A 12,580-nucleotide genomic window follows, 5' to 3' on the forward strand; every position below is an offset into this window, starting at 1 on the left:
AATTGTTGTCCTTTCAAACACTTGGGTGCTTTTGCATTATACAGTGTCTCTATGTGCAGTATTTATCAGAAGAAATGCCTGTGTATCCACAGACCTTTTTCCCTACCCCCTCCTCCTAAACATAATAACCCCTATGGGTGTTACGATACCTTGTTATATAGAATGATGTACTGTATAGATTAATTGGCGAAAGATCGAACCCTACCGATGCAACTCCCTATATTTTTTGATATGCTCTTTCATTTTGAGCATCTCTCTGCATGTCTGTGTGACACTATTTCCACTAAAAGTGAGTTGATATAAATGTAACAGTTTGTGTTGAATGGTCTTATCAGATGATATCGCCTAATATTGATTGCAGGCACGTACATCAAATCCAATTGAAGTAGTATCGCCGCAGACTTTGTGATATAGGCAAATATGTCCAGCGAATTGATCTAACATTGTATCATGATGAAACCAGAGATGTACACCCTTAATAACCCCCCCCCCCCCCCTTCTACAGTTAGCAAGTGTTCATTTTGATTGCATGTGATTGAACGAGACTGGACTGACCCCTTTTTTCCTCTCAATCTTTTTAGGCTTCTTCTGGTGCGACCCGACCGTGTGTGTGTGTGACTGGGCCCTGGTGTGTGTGTGTGTCCGCCTAGGGGGCTATGGTGAGGCCATGTGCCCAGGCCGGAGTGAGGATGAGAGATGTGGTGCAGCAGGCAGACAGCGGAGTAACGGATCATGGCTGTTTGTCTCCCTCCTGCTCTGCTGCCTGTGGGGCCGGGCGTCCCCTCAGTGTCCCGACAGCTGCCATTGCTCCTGGGACACGGCCACGGTGCTGTGTGCCGACGCCGGGCTGCGGGACGTCCCAGAGGGCATCCCCCCGGACACCGTCACCCTGCATCTGGAACGCAACTACATCCGCAGCATCCCGGAGAGCGCCTTCAGCCACCTGGTGCACCTACGGGCCCTCTACCTGTCCCACAACCGCATCGACTCTCTGGCCACGGGGGCCCTGCGCCACCTGGGGCCCGAGCTGCGTCTGCTGGACCTGTCGCACAACCAGCTGAGGCAGGCCAACCGCGAGGAGTTCGGCTCCACGCGCGCCAAGACACGCCTCTTCCACAACCCCTGGCACTGCGACTGTCCCCTCCAGGAGCTCATGGAGACGCTCAACCTGGAGCCCGAGAGCGTGAACGGGATCGTGTGTGAGAGCTCGGTGCGCGGGCTGGGGGAGGGCAGCCGGTGGGAGGACCCTGGGGCGCAGGGAGAGCACGCCGGGCAGCCCCTGGTCAAACTGTTGGATTCCGGGGTCAATTTCTGCAGCCTGCAGAGGAAGACCACCGACGTAGCCATGCTGGTGACCATGTTCGTGTGGTTCTTCATGGTGATCGTGTACGTGGTTTACTACGTGAGGCAGAACCAAGCAGAGACCCGCAGGCATCTGGAGTACCTGAAGAGTCTGCCCAGCCCACGCAAGACCCCCACCGAGACAGACACGCTAAGCACCGGTTTCTGAACTCCGGCTGGCATTCCTGGCTGTTAATATAAATGGAATTATAAGACAATCCCATTTTTATGGAATGCGACTGACACACTTCAAAAAGCTGCAGTGACTGTATAAGCCGACTGTGGGAGATGCTGATAGTTTTGTTACTATTACCGCCCACCGTGTTTGACTTCACCTCATGCGGTTCTCTTAATGTAATGAAAAATGAGCAGTGAGTCTTTGGTTTACTCATTCTCTTCCTCCCCCTGTGCAATGAGAGAAAAGAGTCAAGAAAACTGAAACGGTAAGTAGCAAAAGATGAAAGGATGAAACAAGAAAAGGAGAACAATTATTTGAGGATTCTAAATGTCCTGTATCTCCCTCTGTAGTTCCTCTGTTTCCCTTTATGTTCATCTACCACCACCGTGTCCCATGACCCATGCTGTGGTCTTTTATCTTTCATTAGGGCCCTAATTAGAAGGTCTTTGACCAACTGACCATAATTGAACACTTGAAAGGCCCTCACAGCTGGATTGTGTCCATCGGGTGAAAACATGGCGTGTGCAAGCTCAGAATGTGTAATTTTACATAATTGCTTCTTTGATTTGTGCGTGTATGTATGTGTGTGTGTGTGTGTTTGTTTGTGTGTGTGTGTGTGTGTGTGTGTAGTGTACTGTATGTGGTCTTTCTTTAGTGTTGTGACAGCCACTTTTAATTTGATTACACACTGATTTTGATGCTGTTCTGTATGAGCCTTTGCCAGTGTACATCAATTATAGCCAGTTATTTGGTGCCAGTTATAGAGAACTGTCGATCTAAATTTACTCTCAGGAAGTCATTAGAAAGTGGAGGTGCAGTATTTTGTCTCGGAGCTGCAGCAATCAGCTTAGTGTTTCCACGCCCGTCACTGATTGGTGGAGAATAATGTTAGCCAGAAATAGAAACCTCATCCATGTTATAAATGTGATTAGCATGGCCATTTATCCCGAGTGGAGCTAGTTGAGTTTAGCTATAATTAATCTCTCGAGTCCTGCTTTTCAGGTCCTCTCTCTGCGCTGATTTGTGTACAAATGGTTTCTGTCTCCCGTTTTCCACACAGGCTTGTATCGTGATAGATATAATTTTTGAAAACCTCTCTGAGAATAAGCAGAAAAAAACACTTTGATAATAAATTTAAATATTTTTTTCTGATGAGTGGCATTCAGAACATGTTACATCTAAGTCAGAATCCTACATGGATGCAACGAAACTGGATTATGAGCCATTTTTTTAAACGTCACTTCATTGTAATCATATTGACCTGTGGCTGTAGCTGTGTGGAGCATTAGTCTCTCAAAGGAAAGCATGTCGTTAATGTACTGTAGCTTATGACTGTTTGTCATTCTTAACTGTTACTTATAGAAACTGTAAAACGCCTCTCTCAATTCGGTCAGTCAGCAATGTCAAGTGTGTCAATCCGTCAGTCAAAAAAATACTGATTATGTAAGTTGGTGCAGACATTAATATTCTGCTTTTGGTTGAATTGTAGCAACTTTAGTGATCCCTTAATATGGCCTCTAGAATGGCCATCAAATACTTTTGTTTAAGATTCGAAGACCTACAAAACTAATGACAACATTCCCAATGAGCAAATCTTAGCATGCTAAGATGCTATACTAGGATGGTTAATGTAATACCTGCTAAACATCAGCAAGTTAGCATTGTCATCAACATTAACGTTTAGCTCCATGCACCACTGTGCCTGAGTAGGGTTGCAAAGGGGTGTAAAGATTCCGGTAAATTTCCGGAAACTTTCCACGGGAACTTTAGCTCGGGGAATTATATGATTGAACTAATTGGCGGTCATTTAATTTTTTTTTTCATATCCAGACATAAATCTAAACATTTTGAAAATTTCCGAAATTTTGCAACCCTCTGCCTAATGCCTCGTTTCCACCGAGTAGAGCGGGTCGGATCGGAGCGGCTCAGAGCGGGACAGCTCACTTTTAAGAATCTCGGTGTTGTTTCCACCGCCGACCCTACCCTTACTGGTAGGGCGGGGTTTAGGCTGGACTGCGATAGCCGACGCCAGAATGTGGGTCAAACTATCGGGCTGTGGGAACAACTGTGGTCAAGCCAGCGGTCTCTTGTTTTTGCTTGGTCAAACCAGCCGCTTCTTTATTTATTCCCCCCGTGTTGTGAGCACAGAGACGGCTCGGTGCAACTGATAGAGACAGTGAGCGAACAGCACTGGCTGCGGCAGCTACGTGACATCGTAGCAGTGGGACACAGTGTAGCCAACTGATTCATTTAATGACGAGGAAAAATACCACACAATAAACAGTGCCGCGCTCACATTTTCGCCAAAACTCTCTTCACTCTAGCCGAGGTGACTACAAACGGCGGAGATGATTCAAACCAGCCGCTTCTTTATGTATTCCCCCCGTGTTGTTGTGAGCGTGTATTTTACTACTATCTATGGCGTAAACACACAGAGACCGCTCGGCGCAACTCATAGAGACAGTGAGCGAACAGTGCTGGCTGCAGCAGCTACGTGACTATGGGACACAGTGTAACCAACTGATTAATTTATTGACGAGGAAAAACACCACACAATAAACAGAGCTGTGCTCACATTTTCGCCAAAACACAAGACTCTCTTCACTCTTGCCGAGATCTACACATGACGGAAATGATTCTTTCGACCAATCAAATGACGGCAGTGTGTAGCTCCGCCTTCTCATGCATTTTCGGCCCGCTTTCAGGCCGCTAGTACCCCTACGGAGGAGTACTGAGATCGGGAGCGGCTCAGAGCGGTTAGGTGCGCTTAAACCGTACCCTACCCAACTTTTGGCAAATGAAAAGCCAAACTACCCGGACCGAACCGCTCCGACCCGACCCGCTCTACTCGGTGGAAACGAGGCATTAGTAAAGCCCATTTGACCTGTTATAAAAGGTAAAACCCTCTTTTATATACTAATCTATGGTACAGTCACATGGCTGTAGATTTATCTTTAAATCTGTGACGGATCTAAATGCACTTGTGCAGCAACAACCCCTTTAACTAAAGTATTTGTAAAGGTAACTAAACATTACTGTATCCCATTTATCAACAATTATTTTTTGGAAAAAGTGGAAAGAGCAGAGGCACAGTTAGAATAGGACAACTCTCTGTGTACTGTCATGTGCTAAATGTGGTGTGTGTTGTGTGTGTGTGTTTTGTAGTTCAACAAATAGAGAGAGAGAGAGAGAGAGAGAGAGAGAGAGAGAGAGAGAGAGAGAGAGAGAGAGAGAGATGTTTATGTTGTTCCAAGATGAAGACTTTCTGTGAATTAAAACTAGAAATCAGTTCAACTTTGAGTTGAATGATATTGTACATTGCTATGGTAACCGGTCCATGTAAAACCCTCTGGTCTTGGTTGATGTCTAAAAAGATATGAGAGAGAAGTTGGTTATTGTTCTGTGACTTTCAAAAGAAAACTGCATGTTGATAAAATGCTGTCGGTGTAACTTGACATACTCTTTACACACTGTTTACTGTCTGTCAACAAATCATACATCTCAATGTTGACTTGTCAATGAGTTCCCTTTTCCTAATGCATCTCTACCGTTTAATACAACTCCTTTGGCTCGTCAGGGTATAGAGTGATGCTGAAGAACCAAGCGTGCCCTCCATTTTTGCAGTTATTTTTATTGGAGATGTATTTCTGTCATAGTGAATTCTCTCTCCTGATCAGAGATTTATTGAGGATTAAGTCAAAGATCAGAAACCATTATTTCAAATAATGAATGGTCTATCTTGATTTAAAGGTGCTATAAGGAACTTTCAGTTTATTGTTAATTCTTGCAATTCCTTTGGACAAAAGCGGGAGTGTTTTTAGTACCTGGGTGAATGTACCCATGAAAAAGGCATTACGAATACAAATATCATTCTTTGCACTGATGGTCTCGTTTACTGTTACATGTTATTTATGATCATCAGAGGAAAAATTAGACTGTTTCAAAAATATTGAAAAGTTCCTCGTAACACTTTTTAATTCAAATAAAACAACAAATATGTAAAAATAAAATAAAGGAAGCACTGCTCTACTTGGTTCATAGAAATGCTTCTACCTTTTATTGCTACTGTAGGTTGGAAAGGGTTAAAGAAGATGAAGAGAAGTCATAGAAGATACAGGAAGACATTATCAATTCACAGAATGAGCTGATCACGATTAGCAGGGTTTCCTATTTCTACTGTACCGTGCGTTAAAACTAAAATGAAATGATTGAAAAATATATTTTACATACATTTATTTTAAAATACATGATTTGAACTATCACCACCTCCTTCCAACTTTTTCTGAATTTTGTTTTTTTTCTCCATGAAAATCACCATCGACAAAATTCAAAATGTGCCCTCCCCTCATACATCCATCTCTCCACTGCCTTCTCCTGAAACCACCTGAAGCATTTCTCCCCCTGGAAATATATCACCACAAAACACACGTGGTGGAAGCAGGGCATGGTGAAAATTACAAGTTTGAAATTTTCAGTTTTTTAAGGAAAAAACAACATATATTTCAACACGGGGGGAGAACACAACAGGGCATATGAATAAAAAGCACCTTCAGCCTGTTACTTGGTTTTGTCTTTTATTTCCAATTTACATTAATTAAAACGTAACAAAAACAAGTCATGATCATAATAATAATATAATAATGCTATTATTATTAATAATAATACTATTATTAATAATAAGAAATATACACAACCTCACACTCAACGAACCCTCTGCGCTGGCTTGTAGAACTGGAGCGACAAAGTCAAACACACCACTGGAATTCTCTTCAACTGTGTGAGTGTGTGTGTGAAAGAGAGTGTGTGTGTGTGCGCCTAGGCAGAGGGCACGCGCTGTGTGAGGGCAGGAAGTAGGGAGGGTTGCGATGGGGTCTGGGGCAGCAGACTGGGGCTTTCATGACCAAGCTATTGATCATATTGATATTCACCTAAAATACTAGGTTTTGTATTTTTTTAGTTTGATATGTGAAGTTTTTTTTCGTGTGTGAGGTAGCTTTAAAATATCAAAACAAACATTAAATTGAATTTTAAATCCAAATTGGTGTTGCCTCGATTGTAAATACGCATCACAGGCACATTCCGCTTACACACGGGGCTTGAAGCAAGGGGGGAGGGGGCGGTGGCAAGACATTTATCACCCTGAAATCCCAAATCCCAGGGCGTGACGCACTCTCTGAGAAACTGTATATATATATATATGTATACACACATACACACATATATATACATATCAACAGGTTCACTACATACGAGTATGTTGCCGTTTAAAAAATACAGACTGTCTGACAACAATAGCACCATTGATTTTTATTATAATACACAGTAACTTTTCGATACACACTGTGGTGGTAGAAATAGGAACACCTGCACTTTCTATGTAGATAGAATTTTTTGGTTTCAAAGAGATATGTAATGTATTAAGCTTTAGTGGATATGCTACAGGGTCGATGGGGAGGGGAGGTCATAGAATGAGGAGGAAGTAAGAGAGGAAGTTGGTGGATAAGGTTTTTTTTCCTTTCTTTTTTTAAATATGTGTAAGTGGGCTTTTTATTACTTAGCAACAAACTCAGTCCTACCACACCCGGGACCCAAACCTGAACAATAAATAAATAACACCAACACATTTTTTCTCTCTCTAGTTCCCTGGTATGTTCCCGTACTCTCCTCATACGTCCTCCTTCTTATTCATGGCGGTTGGATAGGCAGGGGGGTGGCGGGGTCGCTGTTCAACCCAGGGTGAAGTGGGGGCTTTTTGGGGGCAATGCCGGGTGTCCATGGGGTTGGGAGGGGTGGGGGTTGACTGGATGATTCACAGATGACAGTTGTTGCTAGTGCCAATCAGTGCAGATATCCTATGGAGTTCGACTCGGAAAAAGCACTTTTTTTTTTACTTAGAAAAAAAGTCCCATTTTAAAAAAAGTGTCTTGATTTTTTTTCTTTTTCTCTCTTTCTCTCTTCGTTTCTCTGAAGTGTGCTTTGTTCTGTCATCTATGTTTTTTTTCCAAATTTTTCCACTTCTTTGTTTTTTTCTTCTATCTCTTGTTCTTTACAAGAAGCAGACTGGCCCGACGTCAACTCCGAACTCCTGGTCTGCTCCGCCGATATCCATGGGGGCAATGTCTACGATGGGCAGGCGAGAGGTCTTCTGCGATCTGTATTCGATCACTGTCTTGCCCCATTGTCCCGTGTGTTTCTGTGTGGAGGGAAAAAACACAACGGCTGTTAAATTACTTTCTCCATAAATGGCAGATTGGTGAGGTGATTTGAGTGAATGCCAGAGAGTAGGAGAGACAGCGCTTTACATCTGTCATGAAAGTGAAGCTAAACTAATTTTAAAGGTGACTTATTATGCTAATTTTCAGGTTCAATGGTTGGACTGTCCAAAAAAACCTTTATGTCTCTCACAGTGCCATTACTGAATATCCTCCTTTCAGCCTCTGTCTGAAACACTCTGTATTAGCGCCAGTCTCTTTTAGCCCCGCCTTTGAAAAAGCTCAGTATGCTCTGATTACCCATTTATGACATCATAAGGGGAATACATCCGACTGAGTTTTCCGAAAGGTGGAGGTGGTTAAAAAAAATTACGGTTGTTTTTTTCTCCTACTTTGGGAGTCTCTAGTCACAACTGGGATGCATAAAAGGTGACCTTTTGTATCCTTTTGTGTTTCATTGTATTACATTCTGACGTGCGCTTCAGTTCATGTATATCTACATAAATCATTGCTTGTACAGTTTTCGCCGCGTGTATAACTCTCCATTTCATTTTCATTTAAACTTAATTTATACTCGAGAGGTCAATTGAGGGGGGTGACCGTCATTTGCAATGATGTCGAGTCAAACAAATCCAAAGCAAAAACAACGATACATACACAACACTATACAATACCAATACATCAAATACACAACAAGCTGATAAAGAGACTACTACAATGGGTCCAGTCTCACCGTGCAGCCGTCCTCCATGACGCTGTAGGTGAAGCGGCTGTTGCCCTCGGCTCTGATCTCCACGTCGTTGGAGCCCTGCAGCAGCACGGCCTTCTTCAGGTTGCCGGCCGAGGCGTCCATGTAGGCCACGCTGTTCTTACAGTGGTAGGTGAGGCTCTGGGCCGCCTCGGTGGACAGCAGCCTCAGGAAGGTCATCTGGATGGCCGCGGTGTTGGCTGCCAGGCTATCATCACCATAGCTGAACTGCATTGGGTAAGGGAGGGAGATGAACAGTTCATTTATTAACATTATGATGGTTGAGAATCTTTGTTTAAAGGTGCTACGAGGAACTTTTGAATATTTCTCAAACAGTCTAATTTTTCCTCTGATGATCATAAATAACATGTTACAGCAAACAAGACCATCAGTGCAAAGTATGCTATTCTTATATAGTTTTTCTTAATGCCTTTGTCTGGGGAACGCTCACCCAGGAACTACAGATGGTGTAGTACTACCGCTTTTGTCCAAAGGTGGTGCAAGAATGAACACAAACGGAAAGTTTCTTAAAGCACCTTTAAGTTAAATGTAAACTAATTAGTAATGCTTATTTTTGAAGGTGAGACACTGCAGGCAAAATCTTTTTTTTCTCAAGGACTGGTCAATTAAAGCGGATACGAGTAACATTTAAATATCTTTTAAACAACCTCATGTTTCCTCTGATAATCATAAATTACCTTTAACAGCAAACGAGACCATCAGTGCAAAGAAAGACGTTTTTATATAGTTTTTATTACTGCTTTTGGTCTGGTCGCACACCCAGTCCGATTTTCGGTTCGCTCGTGCAGGCTCTATGGTCACATATCCGTATTGGTTGCAGATTTCAGTGTGGCGCTGCAACGCGATTTGAGAAGCCTATCCCTCCAGGTGAGGGAAGGGGAGCGGGAGCCTTGTTTGAGACAGTTATTTGTCGTCATAAATGACTGATAACGGGGCTGAACCATCAAAGAAAAAAAAGAGAATGCAATGAAGAAAAGCGAAAAGGGAGAGTGAGTGATAGGCGGGCGGGAGGACGTTGCCAAGCAACGTGTATACAATTTCACGAGAGCGAAACTAGACTGCTAAATGAATGAGCGGTTGGTACTAACACAAAGTTTGCTTTGCTTCACCATCATCAGATAACCATTATCTGAAATAGTCATTATTTACATCAACAACACAAACACATTACCTCATCGTGATCCATAGTCTACTAACTGCCGTCTCTCATTCATTCGCTTTCTGTGAGGACACAGCTCCGTGAGAGAGAGAGTAGTTAGGTGACGCTGCTGAATCAACTCATTGCAAGCAGGTGTGTGTACTGACTGGCATTAGTTGATGCAGTGTCAAAACCACTCTCACGGAGCCGAAAAGAGTCCTCACACTTTCAACACACGAACATGCACTATATTGCGCCCTTCTCAGTCCACGCTCACGCGCCTGGCACGAGCATTTGCGACAGCGGGCGTCGTAAAAATACTACCGCTTTTGTCCAAAGGGGACGCCAACGTGCCATCTTACTCGTAGTGCCTTTAATTTTCAGCTGTTTATATTATTCAGAAAGATATTTTTTTCAAACATGGCGCTACTCACGTGGAATCCTCCATTCATTGTCTCTCCGAACCAGACGTGCTTGCGGTCCTTGCTCTTGCTGGACCACCAGTTCTTGCGTGGGATGCCTGAAGGCTTGGGCATCACACAGGACTCTCCGGTCTCCATGTTGCAGTGGACCTTGATGGCATCGATGGTGCAGCCCTGGTTAGGATCAATCCAGTACTCTCCTGCAGTGTGACAAAAACACAACAGGAATGAGGCCCTTTCTTTCCTATTATACTCCGTCTTTGTCTACCAGTACATTTCAAAATGTCATGGCATATTGTGTATTTCTTTGTATGCCTGATGAAAACTGCTTGACCTATAAAATCAATTTAAATCAGCGAAAAAACAAGGCAGTGTGCAGGCGTTTTCTCTTCTAGTTTTACTGCGCCTTCCTTTATGGATCCACTTAGGTGTGCAGAGATCTTTTCTGAAATATTTTGTAAAAAATCTCAGACAGACTCTCCAAAAGACTCTGAACTAGCCACAAACGAACACTACACAAACCCTATTGACCCCGGATTGAGCTACCAACAATAAAACGTCACCTGACTTCTGTCTACCTCATCCTCCCACCCTAACTCAACCCGTTCCTCACTCCCTGTCACTCACCGCTCTTCCAGTCTGGATGGCAGAGCTTGAGGTCTCTGCAGGTGCGAGCTGGGTTCTTCTTGGATCCCTCTGGACTGCGGATGTTCTCGATCTGGTTGTTGAGGTTCTTGAGCGTGGCATCGACCTCCGCGTCGTGCTGGCGCAGATTTCCGGAGGCCTGGTCGGCTCTCATGTACCGTAAAGGATCATGGGACTTTTCTGTCTGACCCAGACCGGCGAAGGCAGACATGTCAATGCCAGGGCCGGGGGGACCGGGAGGACCGGGGGGGCCATTGTTTCCGGGGGGACCCTGAGAGAAAAAGATGGGAGGGTTACATGAGTCTAGTCAGCATTCCGCTTGTGTTGTTTGATATCCACAGTTTATAGACTTACTCATCTGTCTAACACAATATTAAATTATTTGGTGGCAGCTGTGCCATAGGGACAATGAAAGTGTTTCTTGATTGGTTGAACTGTGGTGAAGTTTTTAAGATGTCTTTTTGAAGTATTTGTTTGCACAGTCAGCTAGGCTCTTGCTATTTCATCGACTCAAAATCTTTTTTGGTTCAGAAAGTTGAATTCCTGAATACACAAGTCAGTATTATGTAACACATGTGTTAAATGTTATACATAGTGTTGTAACCTAACTGTCTTAACTTTCATTATTCCAGTCACATTTGCATGTGAAAGGATCATGCTAGCTTCTTTAGCCTTCTAGCCTTATCATTTCCAGGGGGAGATCAATGCAACATGTGGATAAAGTTCAAGTGGGTACTTCTACTCACAGCAGGACCGGACTCTCCACTGCGACCACGAGGTCCGGGGGGTCCGATGGGTCCTGGCAGACCGTTGGAACCGTCCTTTCCAGCTGGGCCCATAGGTCCAGGGGGTCCCTATAGACACAGACAGAGGAAAACCATAGAGACTGTATGAGGAAAATGCTCTGACTATCTCCACTGCTTAATGTGAAGAAACGTTTTTCCTTTGTCTATTAGTATGTTTGTAGTTTTAGTACTCACTCTTTGTCCAGAAGGTCCAGCAGGTCCAGTAGCACCCTGGTCTCCAGATTGACCCTAAACACATAATGATCACATTAATACATTTCAGGGTTCATGTTCAAGTTAAATGTAAGACTTTAAGACGGCGGCAGAAAAATACATATTTAAAAATTAAAAAATTAAAAACGATTTTGGCAAACTATGAATCGATTTAAAATCGCAGGAGATAGGAATCGCAATTTTTACATGAATCAATTTTTGTCACCAGCCCTAATGTGTGTTCTTACCGGAGGTCCGGGCAGACCCTGCAGACCGGTGAAGCCTCGGTGTCCCTTCTGTCCTCGCTCGCCGCCCTCTCCGCCCTCACCCTTGTCTCCACGGGGGCCTTGGGGTCCCTGAGAACAAGTTAAACACAATCTCATTATATTAGGGAAAACGTTCACTAATATGTGTTTGCCATCATGGTGTAATAAATAAAGAACTGAAGAGGATGCATGTATAAATAACGGTTAAAAAAACTAAACAAACAAAAGAAACATACAGGCATTCCTCTGGCTCCAGCAGGTCCGGGAGGTCCAGATGGTCCCTGTGCGCCCTGAGAAAGACGAAGAAGATGGTGATGTCACAGTAGAGACAGATCTCATGAACTTTCCCATTTACCTTCATATTAATAATTTTTTGAGAATGTGGCCCCGTATTTGTACCTGTATAAATAAAGCTAAACAATTGTGGTTGTGTCATTTTACTTGTCTGTGCTTGTGTGATTTTTTTTGTGCTTATGTGGCTGTATGTATTTCTGTAGCTGTTTTAATGTTTTCTTTTAAGCTATCAACCTGCCAGGGACTACAGATGGAAATGAGCCTGCATGGCTAAATCTGTCACACATTTTACATGTTGAACTCTGGTGCTCATGTTT

The 12,580-nt window shown here is 43.6% G+C and overlaps 2 protein-coding genes across 2 annotated transcripts in view; one reads left to right on the top strand and one right to left on the bottom strand.

The window, feature by feature from the left end:
• Nucleotides 1-667: 667 nt before the first annotated feature.
• Nucleotides 668-1,510, top strand: LOC307249260 (leucine-rich repeat-containing protein 3-like; the record flags this gene model as incomplete). The annotated part of the gene is made up of 1 exon (XM_080025904.1): nucleotides 668-1,510. The coding sequence occupies one exon, from the start codon at nucleotides 668-670 to the stop codon at nucleotides 1,508-1,510; it is 843 nt and encodes a 280-aa protein (XP_079882030.1).
• A 4,647-nt stretch (nucleotides 1,511-6,157) lies between these two features.
• Nucleotides 6,158-12,580, bottom strand: part of col2a1b (collagen, type II, alpha 1b) — a 50,517-nt gene continuing 44,094 nt past the window's right edge. Inside the window, exons 47-54 of the mRNA XM_080026196.1 lie at nucleotides 12,206-12,259; nucleotides 11,952-12,059; nucleotides 11,686-11,739; nucleotides 11,452-11,559; nucleotides 10,688-10,976; nucleotides 10,073-10,260; nucleotides 8,465-8,707; nucleotides 6,158-7,712 (exon numbers count right to left, since the gene is read on the bottom strand). Coding sequence (XP_079882322.1) covers nucleotides 7,566-7,712; nucleotides 8,465-8,707; nucleotides 10,073-10,260; nucleotides 10,688-10,976; nucleotides 11,452-11,559; nucleotides 11,686-11,739; nucleotides 11,952-12,059; nucleotides 12,206-12,259 — 1,191 coding nt within the window. The 3' untranslated portion in view covers nucleotides 6,158-7,565. The remainder of the gene's footprint in view (nucleotides 7,713-8,464; nucleotides 8,708-10,072; nucleotides 10,261-10,687; nucleotides 10,977-11,451; nucleotides 11,560-11,685; nucleotides 11,740-11,951; nucleotides 12,060-12,205; nucleotides 12,260-12,580) is intronic.

This window comes from Ammodytes marinus (assembly GCF_949987685.1).
Source record: "Ammodytes marinus genome assembly, chromosome: 4".
In the NCBI taxonomy this organism is placed as follows: domain Eukaryota; kingdom Metazoa; phylum Chordata; class Actinopteri; order Uranoscopiformes; family Ammodytidae; genus Ammodytes; species Ammodytes marinus.